The sequence below is a fragment of the Meleagris gallopavo genome, chromosome 1 (assembly GCF_000146605.3).
Source record: "Meleagris gallopavo isolate NT-WF06-2002-E0010 breed Aviagen turkey brand Nicholas breeding stock chromosome 1, Turkey_5.1, whole genome shotgun sequence".
Lineage (NCBI taxonomy): Eukaryota > Metazoa > Chordata > Aves > Galliformes > Phasianidae > Meleagris > Meleagris gallopavo.
In genome coordinates, this window is record NC_015011.2 from 104,802,156 (window position 1) to 104,824,433 (window position 22,278).

At 38.7% G+C, this 22,278-nt stretch overlaps 1 protein-coding gene across 1 annotated transcript in view; it reads right to left on the reverse strand.

Annotated features, from left to right (window-relative positions):
• Positions 1-22,278, reverse strand: part of KCNJ6 (potassium inwardly rectifying channel subfamily J member 6) — a 159,374-nt gene that overhangs the window by 38,027 nt on the left and 99,069 nt on the right. The window contains exon 3 of the mRNA XM_010723524.3: positions 2,796-3,716. Coding sequence (XP_010721826.1) covers positions 2,796-3,716 — 921 coding nt within the window. The remainder of the gene's footprint in view (positions 1-2,795; positions 3,717-22,278) is intronic.

Sequence of the window (22,278 nt, forward strand, 5' to 3'; positions counted from 1 at the left end):
AAATTAAAAAAAAAAAAAATCTGTTGAGAAAAAAAAAGGAAAATGTCTAGTTCTGGTAGAATGTTGGTCTGTCTGCCTCTTCAGCAGAAGTAATCCAATGCATGTGGACTACCACACAAACAGAAACTGTACTAGTAATTATGACATTACTATTCTTGATGCTGCAGTTAAGTGGTATTATATGATGCCCTCCCCTCATACCTCATGCAGCTGCATGCTAAAGAGATGGCCCCAACAGAATGAAATGGAGCAGCTGAAAACGTGGCAGGGTTACACCTTTATCCTGGGCAGCTTCAGTAGGTTTGCAAATAGTTGCATCCAGTCTTTCTATTACTATGAACTTATTCCAGAATTATTCTAGAATTTTAACATACCTTGTCAGCCCAAACAGTCTGAGAGACAGCCCTCACTGGAGGAAGATGATAATGACTGAGTAGAAGATAGGATCAATATATCAGTATCAGTGCAGCAAAGGAGAGAACAGAGAGCTGCCTAAGTGTGCTAGGGTCGAGAAGAAGTAGGGATTGGAAGGTTAAAAAGTGAAATGCTTGAAGGCTTAAGACAACAAAGCTACATTTGATGTACTGCAGAAGTATACATACAGAGTATACTGTGTTCTGATCTTTTACATTTTTTTCAGTGAGATGCTATTTACATAGATTGCTCTGAAAGTAATGCCTCCTAATTATTTCCATGGAAACAACAACTGTTACAAAGAGCACAATTGCCCAGTTTGATAGCGCATATTCTCAGCTACAAATCTACTATTTTTCAACACAGCCATCACCACTAGCTATGTGTTTTTGCCAGTGATAAACAAGAGCCTGCATGCCACACTTGAAAAATCTGCACTGGAGGTGACCCATTGTTGCCACTGATGAAAAGCACCACCCCTCACTGTACTCACTTCTACTGTGTGGAAGTGTTCAGAAAGTGTCAGTGAATGTCAGTGGTGCCATTTTTTTCACATGGAAGAATTAAATGGCATGCCTTTCCTTCATATGAATTTCCATGTCGGATGCCATTTTGTCAATCTGCCCCTCTGCTGCCATCTGTCATGGCTACAAAATTTAATGGGATATTGATGGGAAAATTCAATCTCTGCTGCCATTCTACCTACATCCACCTGTGGTTTCGTGGAGCATAATAATAAATTGGGAGGCATTATTTTCCGAGTAGCCCTCAAATGTTACTATTACTTGCCAATCTTTTTCCTCCTCTTTTTTTTTTTTTTTCCTGGAACACATAGTATTCAATAAATCTGAAAAAAAAAACCCAACAACCACCCAACATTGTTCTTTCGGATGTCAAGTTCATCTAGCTGCAGTTCAGAAATTTCAGAATGTTTTCAGCTAACAAACAGCAATTTCCTCATCTTTTCATCCAAAGGTGATGCAGATGTTTGAGACCTCTATGCTAACTGCATGTATCACTAACACTAAACATTTCATTTCCTTGATTCCTCTTCATTGCCACCTACTTTCTAGAAAATGTGGAAGCCGCGCATTTACCTCTTCAGACTCTCTGCCAAGTTCCCTTGAATTATATTTTGCTTCATTTTTGTCTCACACGTTTATTACATGGTGATAAATGCAATTTTCTTCTGACACTACATAATAGATGTGTGAAACACACACACATGTTCTGGTGAGAGACTGCTCTTTATTTCCTGACTCCAGTTGCAAAACATGAATCAGGGTTAGGAAGGTTGTACTTGTGTCAGAGAAGTGTGATCTGCATCCTCAAACTCTTCTAGCTTTTACTATAGTGGGGAAAATGGAAAATCTGGTTGTTCTATTTCTCTGCTCACTATTTTCTCCTACTCAAGCACATCCTTTCTTCATTTTCTAATCACCATTTCCTTGTATTGTTTATATTTATTCAATTCAGAATTTGATGCTGTTATTAGCAGGAAAAACATCTCTCCTAAGCCAAGTATACCAGCACTCTGACTGCAGTAGGTGCACCATTTTTAGACAAAACATCCTCCTACTATTCTAGTTTTAATGCAAAGAAGAAACCCTGCTAGTCCATTTACTGTGAATTCCAAGCAGCATTTTCTCTACATAGACTGCTATTGATGTTCTGCTGTATAATTATAGTTAATGACCAAACAACCTCTCTACAAGACTTTGGTGACAAAATATGCCTTATTTATATATACTTGCATTAAGTGTTCTGTACACTTCTGCAGTGTGTAGGAGAGATAAGTGAAATACAAAATCTGATAGATTTTTGTGAACTAAAGTGAAACAAGGTCCAAGTTACAAGTTAAAACAAGAGCAGGTAAACAGTGAAGTAAAAAAGAGAAAACTAATCACATTATCATTTCTTACTGGATCCAAACAGGCTTGGAGTTTAATGTGGCAAGCAGTTATTTTGCAGCTACCCATGGGTGATTGGAAGCAGCAGGAACTATGGTACTTCCATGTTAATCATAAACAGAGTTTTGAATTGATTTTTTTTTCTAAAACATTTTATCCCACAGGGTTGTAGTAGTTGAGTGGCTCCTGCAATAGAATGACAAATAACTGCGTGACATGCTGTGAAAAATTTAGAAAATGAGAAAAACTATCCCATTTTCCAAACAGAGCAGAAACAACACTAATTTCATTAGGCAAGATGGAACAGACAATTAAACTGGGCACCTTTTTAATTTTGAAGCTAACCAGATAACTGATGCCTTTTGCAAATGTATCAACTATTGAAATGATTCCTTTAAACTGAAGCAAAACCACTGATTTTCCTTTCTAATATTAAAGCATTTACCTTACACAAAGTATAAGAAATGTTACCTGTTGCCTCCACCATTCCTTCTAGGATTACAACAATTTCTAGCTCCTCTTTGGGCAACTGGGCTTTGGAAATCTCCCAGAAAGGACTCTGCTGGTTAATTTCATGGCTGATGATCAGTGGTGAAACCAAAAAGAGACGATCATCCCCTGTGTAATAACCTACGTTGATATCTGTCTGGTTGAGCGGTATAAATTCCCCCTCCTTTGTCTGTTTGGATTTGATCAACTTGGCTCGTATTGATGCCTCTACAATGTGTGAATTCCTAAGGTCTCCTACTCGGAACATCAGACATAGCTTTCCGTCCCGCATGGAAATAACTGCATTTGTAGAAAAAACCAAGGTTTCTGCCCTCTTCTTGGGTTGGGATATTTTCACAAACATGCAGCCAACCATGAAAGCGTTGACGATAGAACCTAAAACAGACTGAATTAAAAGAAGAACAATTCCCTCGGGACACTTGTCTGTGATGACCCGGTAACCATACCCAATGGTAGTTTCTGTCTCGATTGAGAATAAAAAGGCTGAGACAAACCCATTGAGGTTGCTGACGCATGGGGTCCACGTGCTGTCCCCTATATGATCCATATCTCCTCGCATGTAGGCAATTAGCCACCAGATCATTCCAAAGAAGAGCCAGGTCACTGTGTAAACCATGACAAAAATCAACAAGTTGAACCTCCACTTCAGATCAACTAAAGTAGTGAAGATGTCAGTCAAGTAACGGTAGGTCTCTCTGACATTCCCGTGGTGGACGTTGCATTTTCCATCTTTCCTAACATACCTCTGGATTTTTCTCTTGGCACATTCTTTGTTTAGATTTTTTGGCAGATCCTCTCTAGCTTGTTTGGGTAACTTTGGCTGATGAATAGTGACAGGGCTCTCTATGTCCTGCTCCATTGAGTCTTCTTCCAGTACGTTAGCTGCCATTAAAAGCAAACAAACAAGAAAAAGGCAGGCATTATTTTTCTTATTATTTCCCAAAGTTAACACATAACTTCTTCCCATATTGCCAAAATGATATCACTATTAATAAATAAAATTATTGTCCTCATTATTTGCTCACCTATTACATGCATAATGCAGAAGTCAAATGATGTCAAGCATCCTCATTTTATTACTAACTAGAAATACTTTAAAAGCAAATGCTCTTTTTTCTTATCTATCAGGACATCCAATCTACACCCATATTTAAATTCTGCAAGATGTATTCAAATAAATCTTTCTATCCCTCTGCCCTCCTTTACAGTTTAATAAATGAATTTTTTTATGCACCAAGAAAGATCTTCTGGGAGATAGCTGATATAAATGAGGAAATGAGTTTGCTTGAGGGTTTCCGTGAAGATGAGCAGAGAAAATGAGCAATTGTTGAACTATTTTTTTCTCTGAATTGCATTGCTATGGGTAAAGTATTAAATAAGTTTTAGAGGTTTAAAAAAACAAACTTTTTTTTTCTTTTTTTTTCTTTTTTCCCAGAATGAGACAGTCCTACTCCTGTTGAAGGAAAGGCAGAATTTCATATAATATATACCAAATCCAATTCAAGCGCATTTCTACAGAAAATCAGTGTCTTGCTGATACTGAGACAGGGAACTGTGTGTCCTTCTCCCAGCAACGTAAAACATACAGTACTTCAGAACATGATTTCATTTGAATTCGTTATGCCTGTGGCCTTTAATTGAAGTGTTCCTTTCTAATGACATCATTCTACAGAGTGTTCCCTATTTAAGTGTCTTATATGAATATAAAAAGCAGAAACAACAGTAACTGTCTTTTTCCCTTTTGCTTCCCAGCCTCTTGAGATAAATAGCTTCATTAGTTTATGAGGTTTAGCTTATATACAAGAAAGCGAGTTTATGAAGGAGAGCGGCCTCCTTTAGGAAGCCAAGGACCTTGAAGAGGTCTAGAATAAGTCTGTCTTTTTATTGGAAAACCTTCTGCACTTTGAGGCTTCTTTCTATCAGAATTTCTCTTGACTCCAAATTTGCTCATTTTTGGATCCTATCTGATCCAGTAGCCATGTCTCTGTCACAGGCTTGGGGTCTCCACTTGGCCGTCCTGAGCAATAGACTTAAAGCCTTTCAATGTTGAGGAGCTGCTGGGGAAGGCCTAGATGGAGAGAGGAGTTGCAGAAGGGGCTGCTCTGAATGGGTCAGTGCGGCTTCAGGAATGTTTTGGTCTTTCTCTCTCTCAGCTGTATTATATGGCAGACTGTAGAATCTCATGGTATCTGTAGATTTTTCAAGATGTGCAGCTTCATCTCTGTGGAGAAAGGCCCCTATAAAGGAGTGACTTTAGGAGTGACTGAAACACCAAGGGAAAAAAATGGGTTGTAGACTGGTTGTCTTACCTCCTGGCCTGCTCTACTGACAGCCAAGCTTCTGTTCAGTCCTGTAGCCTTTTCCATGTTAAAAGTAAGGCTCAAAGGCTGACAGTAGCATGGAAAGATGGAAACAGTTCTATATTTTAAACACTGCACTCCACCCTGTGTCAATTTTTTAGTTTGCTACTGTGTCTTGAGAGCATTATTCAGGCTGACTGTAGTGGCAGCACTTAAAATCGTGTCCCAAACCAGTCAGTTCAGGATGAACTTATCCCAGTTGGTGACAGTGTGCCTACTTGGATTATCACTAATGCTATATAATGTATGACAAAATAAACACAAGAAAAAGGCCTTAAAGGAACCTTGTGAGACAGACTAAAGAAAAAGGCAGAAAATTTGAAGTTAGGGCTTCACGCTTTATGCTTAACTCCATTGTGCCTAAGGATATTTCAGTCCAGAGGAACTATCACATTGCTGCAGTAACAGACCCCTTAACTACTCATGAACAGCCTACAAAAGCTCTGATTTTTAAGAATTTAATGCGATGTATGTTAGGTGAGTAACACTGGTTTAATGTGTTTCATTAGATTTAATGCATTGTGAATATTTGTCTTTCCCTTCCCTGTTAGAGCACAAAGATAGGATGCAGGTGTTCCCTGTTGCATTTCAGAATATATCTGCTGCTAAAGGCAGCCATGCCCTAGGCCTTCTCACTGAAACATCTCTTACCAAAAGCTGCGAGGCTTATTAAAAACCTTAACAAGATGGGAAAGAGACACAGGCACTAATTTTATTAGTGTCATCAGGAGACCTCAGAAGGGAGGTAGCCATCAGGGATAGCTACCAGTCATACACTGCACCCATCTAGCCTGCTTTGTGTGTTTGTTTCTTACAGAAATACTTACTAGAAATGGAGCGTGTTCTATTCATACTGCAAATTTTTAACAGCGCTTTCAAAACACTTTGTGCTGACGAAGCCCTTGTGCATCGTAGCCAGCATTACTTGCCTTTTACAGTGCATGTACTGAGCCACAAGCAGAGCTACCATGTTTTCTCAAGCAGCTGTAGGTTTTGTAGCAGGAGCACACTGCTGCTGGGCTCCCAGCACATGGTGGTGGGCTGCCTCTGTCACTGTAAGTGGTTCAACGTATGAGAATTTTCCTCAGCCTTGGGAGGCAGCACCAGAGCTGGTTCCTCGTGGATGTGGAAAAAGGCGGCTCTTAACAAGCAGATCCAATGGCTGCATTTAATCTAAGTCTCTTTCAGTATAGCACCTCACTAACAGTTGCAGACACTGTAATCTCCCTGGAGGTATTTGGCCGTTTTGTCAACTCTTCAGGCTGTTTCCAGTGCTGTCATTTCTCAACTCCCAGGCAGTCCCAGAGAAGAAAAAATTAGGCAGATTTTTATTTTTTTTCTCTTATGCAAGATGTCCTTTTACACTCTCCCTCGTCCAAATGCCCATACTATAAGACCCCAAAATACCAGTATGGGGAGGTTTCTAGATAAGAATTATTGCCCAAAACTCACCTGGGCTGAGCTCTCACTTTAGAGTGAACCCATAGCTCCTGAAATAAGTGATCCAAGGACTCTGCATCTATGTGTTTCCATGGAAATGCTTGAGGAATAAGTTTTAAGCACATGGCCAGATCCCTGTTCAGCAGTGAGGCTGAGGAGCTGCCACATACCGATAGTGCTTTTTGCCACAAAATGCTTTGACTAATTATATTTTTACTTGATATCAACCCAATTAACTTATGTTGTTTATTTCATGCAATTTTCTTTTTGGTTATATAATGGCTGTCATGGTTCCAGGAACAGGGGAGTGAATAGCAGCTCTCTCACTTGTGAGCTATTTTTACTATCCCTGTTTTTCTTCATGACAAAAATACATACACATTATTAATTTGCACAGAAAAAGAAGAAATCAGCAACATTTGAACACTTCCCCCTTTCTCAGTAAACTTTACGTTTGTTTGAATGCAATGGTCAGGTATCAATACCATGCCAATTTAGAATATTCTGTTCAAAATACTTGTTCCAGTGAGCCCTTCAGGCAAATACATAACTCGTGTATGGGATTTCTGTGACTAGCTTGATTTTCCATTGAATGACAAAAAGAACTTCTCCAAAACAAGTCCCTGAATTTGTGCTTCATCATAGCCATATGTACTGGCTATGTCAGCATATTAAATATGCCCAGGTCTATTCTTTAGCATGGAAGCTAAATGGAAGGGTACAGCCCACACTTGTACTATTTATCCCCATTTGTTTTCAAAGCAAGGTAGGCCTATACAACCTACTCATTGGAAACAGACTATGTTCCGTAATGACATAATGACCCTGTAATGTAGCCAGGAACTGTGTATACTCAGTTATGCATGGCCAAAACCATGGCAGCAGCTTTCTTTGGAATTTTACCACACAGGCAGCAGGGTGGTTGCCCTCAGGATCAAACATTTTATTTTCTAGTAAAAATGCAACCAATCATAGTGCTCCAATCTTGTGAATTTTAGGACAGACTTAGAAAGACACAATTCAATGTCTCCAAGCACATATTTTTATTTAGATTCTGGGGAAAGACATGAATCCAGTATCAACAATAAACTATGAGCTATGCTTCTGCTCTCATGACCTTAAGTAGTTGTGAACATAATGGGTTGCTATAGTCCCTAAGTCACCATTTTATAATCAAATACATTTCTTTATATTTTGATAGCCCTTCAGAGATTGTCATGGTGCTGTACAATTACAAACCAAATGGAGGTATGCAAAGGACATATTTGTCCAAGTCATATCTTAGCCTGCTTTGGCGGTACACCGTATTAGAGGATGAACTACAAAATAATCTGGTGTTTTAACACAGAATACTGCAAATTGTAACTTGACCCTTTTTAAATAGAATCTGATGCAGGGAATTCAGCGAAAGTTTCACTACAATTAGTGAATTGATTTTCTCTTCTAACACAGTTGTGAAGGATTTGTGTGCAAATTTATTAAAATATGACTAATTTCAAAAAATCAGTTGTAACCTACTGATTGCTCTCATGGCATTTATCATACAAATACAAATGTTGTACAGGTGTAGTTTTGCCTGTTATTTCATAGAATTGTTAAGGTTGGAAATGACCTTTATGGTCACTTAGCCCAGCTGTCACCTCACCCCCGCCATGCCCACTGCCCATGTCCTTCAGTGCCACACCTACAAGGTTCTCGAAAATCTCCAGGGATGGGGTCTCCACCACCTCTCTGGGCAGCCTGTGCCAGTGCTTAACTGCAATTTCTGTCTGCAGGTTGTTCCCCACTTTCCTGTTAGGATGAGTGCAGCTTTTAGATTAAGCAGATGTTTGCATGGGTAAGGTCCAAGCCCGTCCTTTTGTGAACTGTCTTTAGCAGTCACCTTTTATTTATTGTGATCATCAACTTTCCTGACACTGAACTCACTTATGGAATATTTGATAATACCAGGTGGATATTTCTGTTCCCCACTACCTCTGGAAGGTTGTTGGTCTTTGACATCAGGGGAAGAATTCATTGTACTGCACAGTACAAGAGATTTTCTGCAATGTTCAAAGTTTTTTTGTTTCTTTTTTTTGTGTAAGATGCGAAGAGAAGTCAGACAGAGGAAGCAGACAGGGAGCTTTTGAAACGCTTTGCCTGAACTCTGGCTTGTTTTATCCACTGTTTCAGAGCTTTGTAGAATCTCACTCTAATGAGCACTGAGGGCACAAGAACAGATACTCTGAGAATAGAGGAGGATTTGCTTGTTTGATTAACTTGGCCCATATCCCTCTCAGTGAGACCAGGTAACCTGTACTGTGAGAAACTGTGTATTATCATTCTATATGAGAAGAAAGAGTCTTATTTACAGAAAAAGAAAGAGGAGCTTTTGGTGATCATCTAACAATTGTAAGCAGTCATTATCACAAAATGCAGATTTTCCTCTGAAAATGAGAGAAATTAGGATCTGGTCTTTCACTGTTGAAATCAATGAAAGACTCTGCCTACTCATTCAGTGGGAACATTGTCTAGTTCTCATTTGGAAATGTAGAAGCATTCAATAAACACTGACTTGTCAAATTTCTTCAAGTACCAAATTACTTATTTGCTCCCACAGAATCATAAATATAAATTCAGAGAAAACGAATGTGATTTAAATTTATTTCAGCTGCAGTTTCCACTAGAAAAGAAATGCAAATTGAAATACATTTATGATTAGGAAAGTGGATATAAGAATGATGCCTTGCTTTTTCATGCTACCTGCTTCATTATTACCTTCTTATCTAATCCAATAAAAATAGTTTCTACTATTTTTATTTCTTTTAAGCCTATACAGTTACAAAGAAAAAAATCAATCTAGGTAACATTTTGTCTCTGTGCAGTACAAACATCTTCATTAAGTTCTGATTCTTGGCCCTTTGAAAACAGAGGATAGAAAATGATGCTGATACGTAAATTAAAAAAACAAAACATGACTCCATTGTTGGTAAGCATTTGACCTTGTAGATTTTGTTTTGGATTTTAACTAATTTCAACACAGAATTTACCACTAAAGGCTCCAGTATGCTGTTTTTACATCTGCTTTGCTCCATGTAGATTCATTTGCAGCACAAGTGAGGCAAGCAATCTAGGCTGTATTATATGTGTGGAGAAGTGTAAGAAGGCTACAGACTTTGAATCTGAAAAAATGTCTGGAGATAGCTAATTATCATCATTTTCTGCCTTTCATTAAATGGAGAATCTTGAACTAGAATATGAAACTTGTTTACTACCTGAGTGCTTGTGTAAATATCTGGCATCAAAAATAGGTTTCTAGAATAAGGAGACTTTGCTGTTACATATCTTTGCTCCTCTCTGATTACTCTAGTTATACATGACTTTTACCAGACATTTGACTTTTAGAAAATCTAAAAGCATGTAAAGTTTCCCTGTGGGCAGTGATCATGGCCCCAAGCTGCCAGAACTCAAGGCGAGTTTGGAGAATATCTCAGACAGAAGGTTTGGATTTTGGGTGGTCCTGTGTGGAGCCAGAAGTTGGACTTGATGATCCCCGTGGGCCCCTAACAGCTCAGGCCTTTCTATGATCTACACAAATTAACCTAACTGTGTTTGACTTCAGCATATATTCTCACCACTGACCCACTTACATTTGTGGCAATAATGTCCAGAGCCTTTTTTGGGATCCCAATTCAGTGCTGTCTAGATACTGTTCTTTAGAGAAGACTCAGTATGTTTGTGGGCTATTGCTGATATTGCACATGTTCTATGGCTTGTGCTATGCCCTTATTCATCAAATTCCCCTTGATGGTACAAGTCATCTTTGTTGTAAACTGTATGTTCAACTTATGAATTCCTCTGATCCTACGTGGCAGACAATCTATTGTCTTTATCTAGTGTTCAATATCTCTTCATGCTCACCCTTCCCATTTGTGTAACAAGTGAAGTGCAAGTAATGGAAGGCTATCAGAAATCAAGATGACCAGTCACAGTAAGTGTAAAGACTGGCATTGAAGTCAAGGACTCTGGCATGCAAATGTTCATAGTAACATACAAAAACGTCAGAGGAATACACGATCTATTTGGAAAAAATCAGACCTCATTTTCTCTTGCGATCGTGTTGTCCTATCTACAGCCAATACAGAAATGACCACCTCAGATGCTGTATTTCTTTAAAGAAGGTGAGAAAGAAAGCATTTGTGCACTTGGAAAAGCTGCTGCAAGAAGTTAAGCAAGGTCAGTGGCATAGAGAATGTAGGTGTCCCTCCCTGAATCATGCCACCATACATCGTGAGAACTTGTATAATTTCTACTGCATGGGGTAAAGGTAGTGACAGCTGCTGTAGTAGAGATAATAGGGATCATTAATGATTCTCAGTGCTGACAGGCCTTAATAGCTGCTAATGCTGGCCACATGCTTCCCTTCTGATACCTCTGCATCAGATGCATGTCTCCCTGAATTACTGTAAAATGTCATTGTCTGACGTGCCCCTTGAGAGATTTCTTTTTTGTAGTTACTCAGCTCCAGGTATTTCTGCCATTTACTATGACAGGTACTAATGCCAAGATTTTTACTGTCCTGTTTCAGCAATTCTTTAGACATTTACCAAGAAGTCAGTTTTATTTCTGTAGGTGTACCAGGAACAGGAGAAAGTATACTGACCTGAATATTACCAGTTTAAAACTGCGTTCACATGTTCTAACTGCTGGAAGTTGGATAAAAAAAATCAAAACTGCTTAAAATCATAGAATATTTTGGGTAAGACCTTGACTAACAGAGTCTGCCCAACATAGGATCAACGTCAAATGTGGATCATAGTTCTCAGGGCCAAGGATGGGAGTTTCCACAGCCTCTCTGGGCCTTGTCTCAGTATTGGGAAAAATTTTTTTCTTTATGTTCCATTGGAATTTTCCTTACTGAAACTTGTGCCCATTGCTCCTTGGTTTTACCGGTACACCTCTGGGAAGAATCTTGCACCATCTTAACTACAGCTTCTCTTTTGCATCTTGGCTGTTGACTTACTGCTCTGCCTTCCTGGGAGTTTCTGTAAGGGCTGATTAAATTCTGTTTTCTCCACGTTTTTTTCCTGATTATGCTGAAAAAGAACATCCTCAAGTTTTGTGAGCAGAGATGAGGAGAATTAGTTCCTTCTTCTCATGATCTTTTTTTTCTGTTAAAATTTTCCCAACTGAAAATTCTAGAAATAAAAATTAACTGATCAGCTGAACATTTTGTATGCATAATTCTGACTCATTTCATTCCGCACCTGTAATGTCACTAATATCTGCAGACTTCTCTTGGTTGCTCCTGCAAACTTAAGTGTAAGTAGGAGCATGGCTGTCCTGTCCAGCCTACAAGCCTATGGATGTGATATGGTGGATGTAGTTGCCAAGCCAACTCACTCTCCAACGTATTCAAAAAGTCATGGCTGTCAAGTGAAGCCTCTGGTGACTGGAAAAAAGGAAACATCACTCTCATTTTTAAGAAAGGGAGAAAGAAAGATCCAGCATGCTATGGATAGTCTGTACCTCTTGCTTTCAAAGCTGCAGAACAATTTCTGACCTGGTTTTATTTATCATTGTGGGTGTAGACAGGATGGTAATGGGTCTAGTGCCTATTCCATGTATGTGAAAAGTTTAGAAATCATGTAGTTGTTGCTCTGCTCAATGTCTATTTGTCCAGCTAGGTTATTGGAGTGCAGATAAAGAGAGTCTTGGAAAAGGAGTTGCTGCCATCAGTTTTCCCACTTTCCCGCTGACAGGAGAAGCCAAAACTTCCCTCTCCCAGCTTTTGGAGACAATGTTCTTTCCTCTTCCTCTTCCTGAGGTAAGGGTGGCTTTACTCACATCTTCATCCCTGGGACAGTCAGATACAATTTTTGCCTGCACTGCTGAGCAACCATGAAACAACTCTGTACCTGAATATTCATACAGTTTCTTGGGCAGGTGTTGGAACCATCTTGACTGCTGCACAGACATACCCTGACAGCTTATTCTGCTTTGATCAATGAGCTACCATAAATATAAGGTATAGGAAGAATGAAGAAGAAATTTTTTGTCAGAAAGAAAGAATTTGATTCAATTGCTATGCTGTACCAGACCAGTGAAGTAAATAACTTACGCAATGAAGTAAGCCTTCAGACCAAGCACAAGAATTAATAATACTTTCCTCCAGAAATGGGCAGACGATACCATACTATTGATCCAGATTTTGGATTTGATCGCCTTAAGGATAGGGGATCTGAAAAGAATTTGAGTGCTTATTTTTCCTCTGCAAAGCATCACCTACACTGAGTGAAATTTCAGTTGGTCAAGACAACTTTCTGCTAGGGAGACAACAAGCTATGGGCCATGTGTATGTGTGCTATGATACAAACTGGACTGACTGCTATTTTGCCACTGATTTTGCCTACCAGCATCATTCTGGGGAAGCCAGGCTTTGGGAGAGCATCCTGAAAGCCATTAGTAAAGATGAGGTGCTTGTGCTAGAACAACTGTCACTTGCAACTTCTGCTTCTCCGAGAAATACAGACTGCAGAGAACAGAGTGTCTTTGAAGTGCAGATAACTGATTCCTTCTCTTGTCCCTCAGTTTTCAAAAGAAGAATGAAAACATGTTATACACTTCCTTCCTTAAATAATCTTTTCTTTCTCCTCTCATTTTACATCCAGCTGTACCCCAAACAGGCTGCCCCCAGGTCACAGACATTGCATAAGAGTTTATTGGTTTTCCTTCTGCTGTTACTGTTTCATGAAGATACAGAAGAAGTGGAAAGATGGGAAAAAAGTGAAACAGACAGGAAGGTATTTTGCTTTTTATTTGGTAATAAAGATTTCTTTCTCAATAACTTCTCTGCAGGCAAGGGAAGACTTAAGTGGCTTTTGCTTCTAGGCAACGTGCTTCATAACAGGAAGGCGCTCCTTCCTTAAAAAGTCAGGCAGGATTTTAATTTAGTTTTATTGCACACTTAAGAAAAATAATTACTAAGATCATTCTCACAAGCTCTTTGCAACTGCAGCTTTCTCATGGTGGTGATTTGGTTATTTGTTGGTTATCTGTTGGTTTAGATGAGTGATGTTTTTCATATGGTCTAACATACAAACCCAAACTCTTGCATCCAAGCGTTGCCTCATAAAAAATGTCTTGGGTACTTGCCACTCTTGCAGTCACTCAATTTATCTGAACAGTTGCCGTGTTCTTTCCGTTTCTTACTGCAGTTGGTACCAGGGCTCAATGTACTTTCTGTAACCCAAATAATAAAGCCATCACTGCCTGCATCGTCTTTCTCTGGTGAAGTATCAGTGACACACAAAGACCTAGTTTCTTGCGATTGACTTCCCATTTCTACTTTGTGCAGTTTATAGTCTGCAGAGAAGAAACAACTGAGAAATAGGACTGGAAGCAATACTTAAAAAGACACTAAAAAAGTAGTTTTCTTAGAAAACTTCATAATTTCAACTGGATAAAAGTTTAGTTTCAGGTTGTAGTGTTTTGATAACCTAGAATCAGTGTGTGCAGAATAGAACTTCAGAAATGTTTTCTATGGAAATGAGCCATATCCCTTGCTCTGTCTGGCCTCTTCCCAATCGCCTTTGAAACTCTGGCTCGTATTTAGGTTTTCAGATTTCTTTTAGGTCATCAGTTAGATTCTGAAAGGTAAGCATAGCAATTTTTGACAGTGAATGGAGGTCTCAGAAGTACTAAATTCTTGCCAGAGTCATGAAAACAGACTGAATTAACCATGTTATCAGATGCCAAAAAATTTGTATGGGAGGGATTTATTTATTTTTTTTCTCATGTATGAAATTGCTTTCTCAAATACCCTTTCTCAGTCATTCATTTTTTTCAAGTAACTATTTCCTACAATCTCATTGTGAACTAACTTCAAAAACATTGCTCCTTCCCTTTGTGCAGGCAAAAGGGATGCACACTTTTGTTTTCATGCAGTAAGAGCGCAGCCACAGGTTGCATCTGCCTGATCCCCATGTTTAATAGAAAACTTCCATGTTCAGCAAGATTAGTTTAGATTGGAGTTGGTGGCTTTGCCTACAAAGAAAATTGAGTACAAAAACTAAATCCGACTCAACAACATACCTTTTTTTTATTTTATTTTAAGTTATTTAGTTGAATCAGAACAAAAGATTGAATGAAGGTATGTTTGATTTGAGTTGAGACTTTTCTTAGCTTTGTTTATTTTGAAAGAAAAGCCACATGCAATTGCTGTTGTGCATCAGCTCTACGGGATTTTTTACCCATTTACATATGAATTTGTTAAAAAATACATTCAGGCTACAATCTCAGACCCAACATGACTGAAAATACAAGTCAAAAACACAAAAAATGATGTTTCCATGTCAACAAATAGCAATTTTTTGTGTTGGAATAATAGTTCTGTGGTGCCTAAACTACCATTTACTATTTTATTTGATTTAAGCTACGTAATAAAGTACAAAGGTCTATAAACTTGTTTGAAAAAGGAATCAAAGAAGTTGGTGTGAAATTGTCATAACTGCTATAATTGCTATTTCTTTTCTACATGGTAATATGTAGCAAAAAGGAACCATAAGTCCTGAAATATTTTGTAAGTTGAATTTAATTTGGCCAATGGGATTTTACAAAATATTTTATGATTGGAAAGATATTTAATTTCAGAGTTTCAAAAATACAATATTTTGTGTCTGAAATACTTAAGTGAAAAACATTTCAGAAACAGTTTTAGAATTCAGATTTTCACTCCTTTTTCACAGTAACATTTTACCTTGCTTTAGGCAAAAAGTAAGGCTGTTTAAAAGGATTAAATAAATAACCTCAAGACGGGGGGATTATATGGAAGATTTTGAATGCCTGTTTTGGGTTAGGAAAGGCTTTGCTATATTTTTGTTTCTGTTTTTGTTTTTGTTTTTTTTAATTTTAATTTTAATTTTTGTTTGTTTTTCCTCCTCTTATTTTGTTTTAAAAAAAGGTACTTTAAAGAATTAAGAACTTTTTGATTTGCTCTTAGTTTTTCATATTAATTTTCTTCCAGTTTGACTGAAAACTACCCATCCCTCACCAGGGACTTATGCTTCTATGCATAAGTCATTAGATCATCTGTTTCCTCTCTTAAAAATGATGTACTTTGCGAGTAAATTGAACCTTCCTGAACAAACAGAATGAGTTGACAGTGCTGGGTTCTCCTGCAATCCCAGCTGGCTGGATCACTTCATCCAGTTTCTGTAAATCTGTTAAGGAACCTTAACAGCATTTGATTCTGGATGGCTGAATTCAGAATTTAATAGAAAAATCAAACTGGATTTAAATTTTCTTTCCAGAGAATGCATGAGTCTTTCTAGAATGGGCTGAACCAATATTATTTTTTTTAACACTGGACATCTTAGATGGTACATTAGCCTTCTGCTAATAAAGCCCATCTATCTTCACTGGAGACAGCAAAGCTCTGTTTGACACAAATAATTCAAAGCTTTCATACCTTTCAGATCTCTTGAGAGAAAAAGAGTAGTTCTGCTTTTCACACATTCCCTGATTTGTATAAGGAAAAATTCTGCCTATGAAATATACGAGCTTTCTTTCAGGGATTTGCTCATAGACATCAGAAATACACGTTGCTCTTGTTAGTCCTACTACATGAAGCACTACGTTGGAATAAAATGTGAATTCTGTCTTTTGTAGTCAGGTACATGTAGCTGGACACACTTAAAGAAATAGTAGATAAAGAAGCTGACCTTTTTAAGGGAAAGGAGCTTCCATGCAGTAAACAAAAGTATTGAGCCCATGGAAGAGAGCTTTTAATAAATGAATAGATTGGTAACAAGAACACACTTCTGGCATCTCCAAAAGAAAAATTAAATGGAAAAGTGAGATGGTAAAAATAGAGCTTGGCTGCTTCAGAGATGTTTTCTGCGCATAAAATGAGCAGAACATTTACAAACAAATTAGCTGGTTTCTTCTGTTTAGAGCTAACTCAAAGCCCATTTGTGAGGCTGAGGCCAGTGGCAGAAGGGTAACATTTTGCCAGGAGGGAGGCAATAGTTTAGCTGCCCACTGGGAGTTCCCCCAGCAGCTCAAGCACCAGGAGAGTCCAGCTGGCTGACCTGAAGGATGTGATCAGTGCCTTTGTAGTGACAGTAGGCACAAGGGAGGACTTTCAGAGAAGAGCATGTTAAGTGGGGGAAGTATGTATGGATTAATTTTTAATGAAATAAAAAAGGCTTTAAAGGCCCTTCCCCAGAAGTCCAATTCTGTTGTCCTGCTATGAGTGCCAGTGTGGGAACACCAGAGGACACGAATGTATGGGAAAGGTAAACGAGGGGTTCGTAAGAAATGTACAGATGCTAAGAAATATTTTATTTCTATACTGATTGGATCATTTTCTTGCTCATGAAAATATCGTAACTGGGTAACATCGAAGGCGATTGGGCCTTACTTCACTGCACTAAAATGATCTCTGAGTTCAAATACAGAGTCCTAGACTTACTTTTTTCCTAGCCTTGCTAGTTTCCAAGGAGATCTAACCATGTAGATTGTCTGCAAAGGTGGTAATTAGCCAGCAGTGAACAAGATGGACACAAAGCACTTGTTGGCAAAAATCAAAATCTCAGAGTAGTTCCCTTTTAATGACTAGTATGCAGAAGCAATCCGATCAGTTCATTTCAGGTTTTGAAAAATATCCTTATTTACCTTCACAATATGGTTTTTACACAACCGTCTTTTAGATCAGTGGCTGAATTGAAAAAAAAAAGGATAATGTCCTCAGACTGATTTTGCAGGGATATTTTTTCACAGTATTTGGCAATTAAAAATAGGATCTGGTGAATTAGTATGCCTGCCTATAAATAATAACTGTTAGGATTTATAACTGAATGTTCAGAAAAATGAGAAGACACACAGGGCAAGGAGGAGAAAAGGCAGGTGCCATCCATGAAGCATTTCCCTTTTTTTTCACACAGACATAAGCACTACATGGGGTGAGAAGTTTTGGATTTGTTTTTGAGTGAGGCAGAGACAGGTTTTGAACCTGGGTTGTCCTTTCTGCCTGGTGCCTACCACAGGTGCTGGGAGAGAGGTAGGGTCAAGAAGAAATAAGGAAGGTATTCTTGGGAACCTAACTTCTTGGGAATCCCAGTACCATTTCTCTACTGATCTAATCCACAAGTATAGTAATGATTCTACATATGATATCCATACTTCACTCCTTGGGAAAAAAGTTTAAAAAAGTAGTTGAAAAATATTTAGCCAGTTTCAACCCATATGTAGCAATTTTAAGCTAGAATAATTAAAACATCATTTGTTCAGTAAATAAGCCATTTACAATAAAAACACCTCATAACCTCTGCGTCAATCTGATTTTCAGGCATATTTAGGGTAATGCTTAAAGAGAAGCTTCGGAAGAAAAGTCCTTTGAAAAAATAACTGTGGAAGGGTCAGTCTAGCTGAGAGTTATCCAGACATATTGTGTGGGCAGAAAAGTGAAAAATCTGCCAGTGTACCGAGACCTTGTCATTTTTGAAAGTTTTATCATTATTATTATAACTTTTATGAGGGTTGGATTAAGATTTTGAGCTTGTCTCTGTCTTTCACAACTCCCATATATCCCAGTACGGACCTTATTTGTGTTAATCAATGCGTATTTATTTCCATCTACACCAAATGTGTGGGAGTCATGTGTGAAATGAATAATGAAGACCTGAGATACTTGGAATACAAAGCAATGAGTATGCATTCAGGAAGAGTGGGGGAGATGCACAGGGACCTCTTTCTCATCTGTATACAAACAATTTTTTTCCTGTCAGATACTGAGCTCTGAAATGGTGACTAAACCCTTTATTTTGGTGCTGTTACTCCTCCTCCAGCTTGCACAGCTGGTATTTTACTCTGGAAAGCTGGTACATGAAGCTGTGTTAGATCTTTTTTTAAGGTTCTTCCCCAAGTAGGCAACAGGGAGCAGCAGCAGAGCAAGCATTTCCTTCTGCCTGATGTCTGTGTCTGTCAAGCAGACGGGAGATAGCCCCCAGCTTACTGCTTTCCTCTGAAGCCCAAAGAGCAGTGAGATCAGCATTCCCAGAGGAAACTGAAGTAATCAGCAGCTTGAAAAGAGGGTGAAAAAAGCAGTGTATCTCCCAACCATAGCCAGCATATTTTGGTGGGTGGGGTCCAAGGAAGGAGCAGATAGAATTTAACTATTGAGAAGGAGGCCTGGATAAGGGCGGTATAGTAACTCCAGTAATATAAAAATAGAGATAATGTGACACATAGACCTTCAGAAAAAGCCAGGAAATGTATAATAACAGTACAGTGGTATTAACTGGTGCAGGATCAGAAGAACCTGCAACTTGCAGGCTGAGCTCTGAGCCAATGTCCTGATGTGCCACACAACTGTCCCCAGCACACAGCATGCACTGTATCTTCTCTGTGATAAAGTATTTATTACCAGAGTCTTCTGCAGCGCAAGCTCTGCTAGCAACATCTGGCAAGCCATTAATAACAGCTGACTGTGATAAATGTCTGTTAGTTACAACTGATTTCAGCTTTTCCTGGCTGACCTGAGCATAGGCAATCAGAGCGTAATACTATTCACATGCAAATTAAGAACAAGTTCCTACTGCAGGGATGCTGTGGCTAAATGGGCAACCTCTTGTTTTTCATTTGCGATCAATTTTAACAAATTGACTGACTTGTTTGCTTTCACCTTCCCTCTCTTGCAATTACCTTGATTATTTGTTTTTATATTTAGCATTAGTGGACGCATTGTCTCTGGTAAAGCCTCCTTGTCAAATCAATGAAGAAGTGCTTTTTCTCTCATCCTGCCTGTCCTCTCAGTACTGTTTAACATAATATACTGATGTTATGGAGCCCAGACAAAATCAATAAGAGCTAAAAAATGCAGCTAGACGCATAAGTAAGTATAATTGTTGGAGGCAGTGGTGTATAATGTTATTGCCACATTGGTGGGGGAAAGGCGGCACTCAGTGCTTTTCACAAAATGCTCCCTTTCTTTGGCAGACTGGATGCACTTAATTATCTGTGGTGTTATCTTAGGAACATTAATGCAAAGAAGGGCAGCCTAGAATTCCCCTGGAGATCTTATAGCTCGGATCAGAATTGCAGGGTGAAATTCCAGAGGCTGTACTGTGCTGGGCTTCAGGTTTAGTGGTTTTAAAAGACATTTTTGGACTTTTAATTAAAAGGAGTCCCAGTATTTGTTCTTTTCCACCTCCTCATAAAGCTGTTATTGTTATCATTTTTTCTGTTTCATTCTCTTTCTACTTAAAACGAAACTGTTGGCCTTTGGTCAAGAGACTTTGAGCTGGGGAATAAGCCCATGTTCACAGGGAGAAAGGTCTACTCCTGGCTGTAATTCATGAGTAAAGCCAGGGCCAGCAGTGATTATGCCATATGAGATCTATGACCCATCAAGGCATTTGAGGCTGTACTCAGCACTAGCCTCAATTCACGTTTTACACACGCTAGGTCTCAGATCCTTGTCAGTATGGGATGAACCTCCCCTGGAGGCTCTGTACTCCTGACACCTCTGTGCTTTTGTCCAAGTGGCCCTTGCTAAAGTGGGTCTGGTTCTTTCACAGTGGGGTTAAGAGAAAATACACTGCTGACGTAAAGGGGTTTTACGCTGACAGATAGGAGCCAGCAATTGTTAGAAAGGAGGAGCTCAGGTTTGAGCTATAACACTCCTGGTTTGGGAGAGTGATTTCTTTTCCTTTTACAAAGCACAGCTGCAGAGGAGATAGAATGTAAAAGCTGTTTCTGTAATGTAGTAAACTCCACAACATTATTTTCCACAGCTAAGTCTCTGCCAAGCTCCCTGCTGGGGGCTATCCAGGTGCCATAGCTGCTCCTGGTCTCACTGTGACTTCTAATTTTAAGCAGTGTATTTGAGGGCCAGGGAGCTTTGCAGAGAAGGAGGTGTGGAAAGCTACTCGCCTACAGGAGTGATGCATGTGGCAGGTATATACAGTGGAAGGAGTCAGCAGGAGACAAACATCTTATTAAACAGTGAGAGTGATTTTCTGTATCCAGTTGGCTTGTTCACGAATGAAAGCTACAGGGAAATAAATGGAATGAAGATGTGGGCTTTCTGGTTGTACTCCGAAACACTTGCAGCACTTCACTTCTTTCATATGGACTCAGAAGCACCCACATTTCTAGTTTCTGATCACTGCCCCTCTTCAAAGTCCATGAAGTAACTTTCATGGTGCAAACCAAGGGGAAATGCAATTGAGGAAGGATGGCTTACAGTTGATGTAAGTACTTCAGTATTCAAAAGAGGATAAGAATTTACATCCTGTTTTTACCATGGATACAAGTAAAAAGATCAGGTTACCCATATTCCTGGTGATTATTATAGAGTCTTGAGCATGTATGTTTTTTAGGTATGTAAAATTAACTGATTCAGTAGTTTCACTAATTTTAATGGACATGCTTACATTTGTTTGTTTGTATGTTTATTTTATAGATCCACTGTAAAAGACAATCTTCCTGCTAGTTGCAAATTCTAAAGAAACCATTTGCATGGAAAGGGATATTTGAACTATTAGATGCATGGCAAATATTTTGTTTTTCTCCTGAGTTTTGGAAACACCAGTGTGTGAGAAGCGTCCTAATCCTTCTAGTTGACTAGCATTCTTTCTTTCGCTGTCTTCCTGTTTTGGTGGATGTATACTAGCTACTTGGAATGCAAAAGTGAGAAGCTCTGAAAAAGGAGACTGTCTGTTATAAATGGAAGGTTTCAAAGAGGGAAATACCCTAATAGAGGTGGGAGACAATAATACATTCATTGCAATGGAATAAAGCACCGAAGTATTCCCAGATGTACTGGGATTTGTTTTTTATTTCTTTTCATTAGGCTTTTCATCTTCAATAACATTTCTGTCTAAAATAAAAGAGAAATACAATTGATTTCCAGGTTGCACTGGGATGTTCTCTACATGTACAGACAATCTAGGTGTTTTGGTTTTCTTTTCTCGTGTCAGTTTTTCTTTGCATTTTTATAGCTCCTTTTGATTTTTAGAGCTTTGTAACACAGGTTTTAGTTACTGGAATAGTGGAAATCAATACTATCTTTGTATCTTGTATTTTCATGGTCTTTTCTGAGTCATGTACTATTCTCATGTTTCTAGCAGAGTTGTCAAGGTGCCAGTCAGACTAATGTAGTTTATCAGAACAAGTACCCTGAACACTTCAGGTTACCAGATGTTAAACTCTCCTCACCAAACATGCTAAGTAATCTAGCAACCATTGACCTTTGTGTATATGGGTAGAAAAGCACAGCTTTGAAAAACTTAAATCTCTGGGCTGTAGAGGGTGTTAATCATGGAAGATAAATGAATAACAACCAATGAGAAATTTGAGAAGTCACAGCTGAGATATTGGTCTCCCTTTTCAAATACAGTTTACCACCCAGATGCTGTCTAAACAATGTCTTTCAGCAGTCAGTATCTAACATTAATGTAATTATTCATCCCAAGGTAGTTGTTAACACTATCAATATTACCTCTTATTTCTATTGTGCAATCTGTCAGCCTGCCATAGCATTTAGGATGAGGGAGTTTGCAGCTTTATATCAAATCTTAGCCTAGTGTGCACACTATAAATTCAGTCAGTTCCTCTCAAGCATACTCTTTGAAATAATTCCTTGAAAAGAAAAGAAGAGA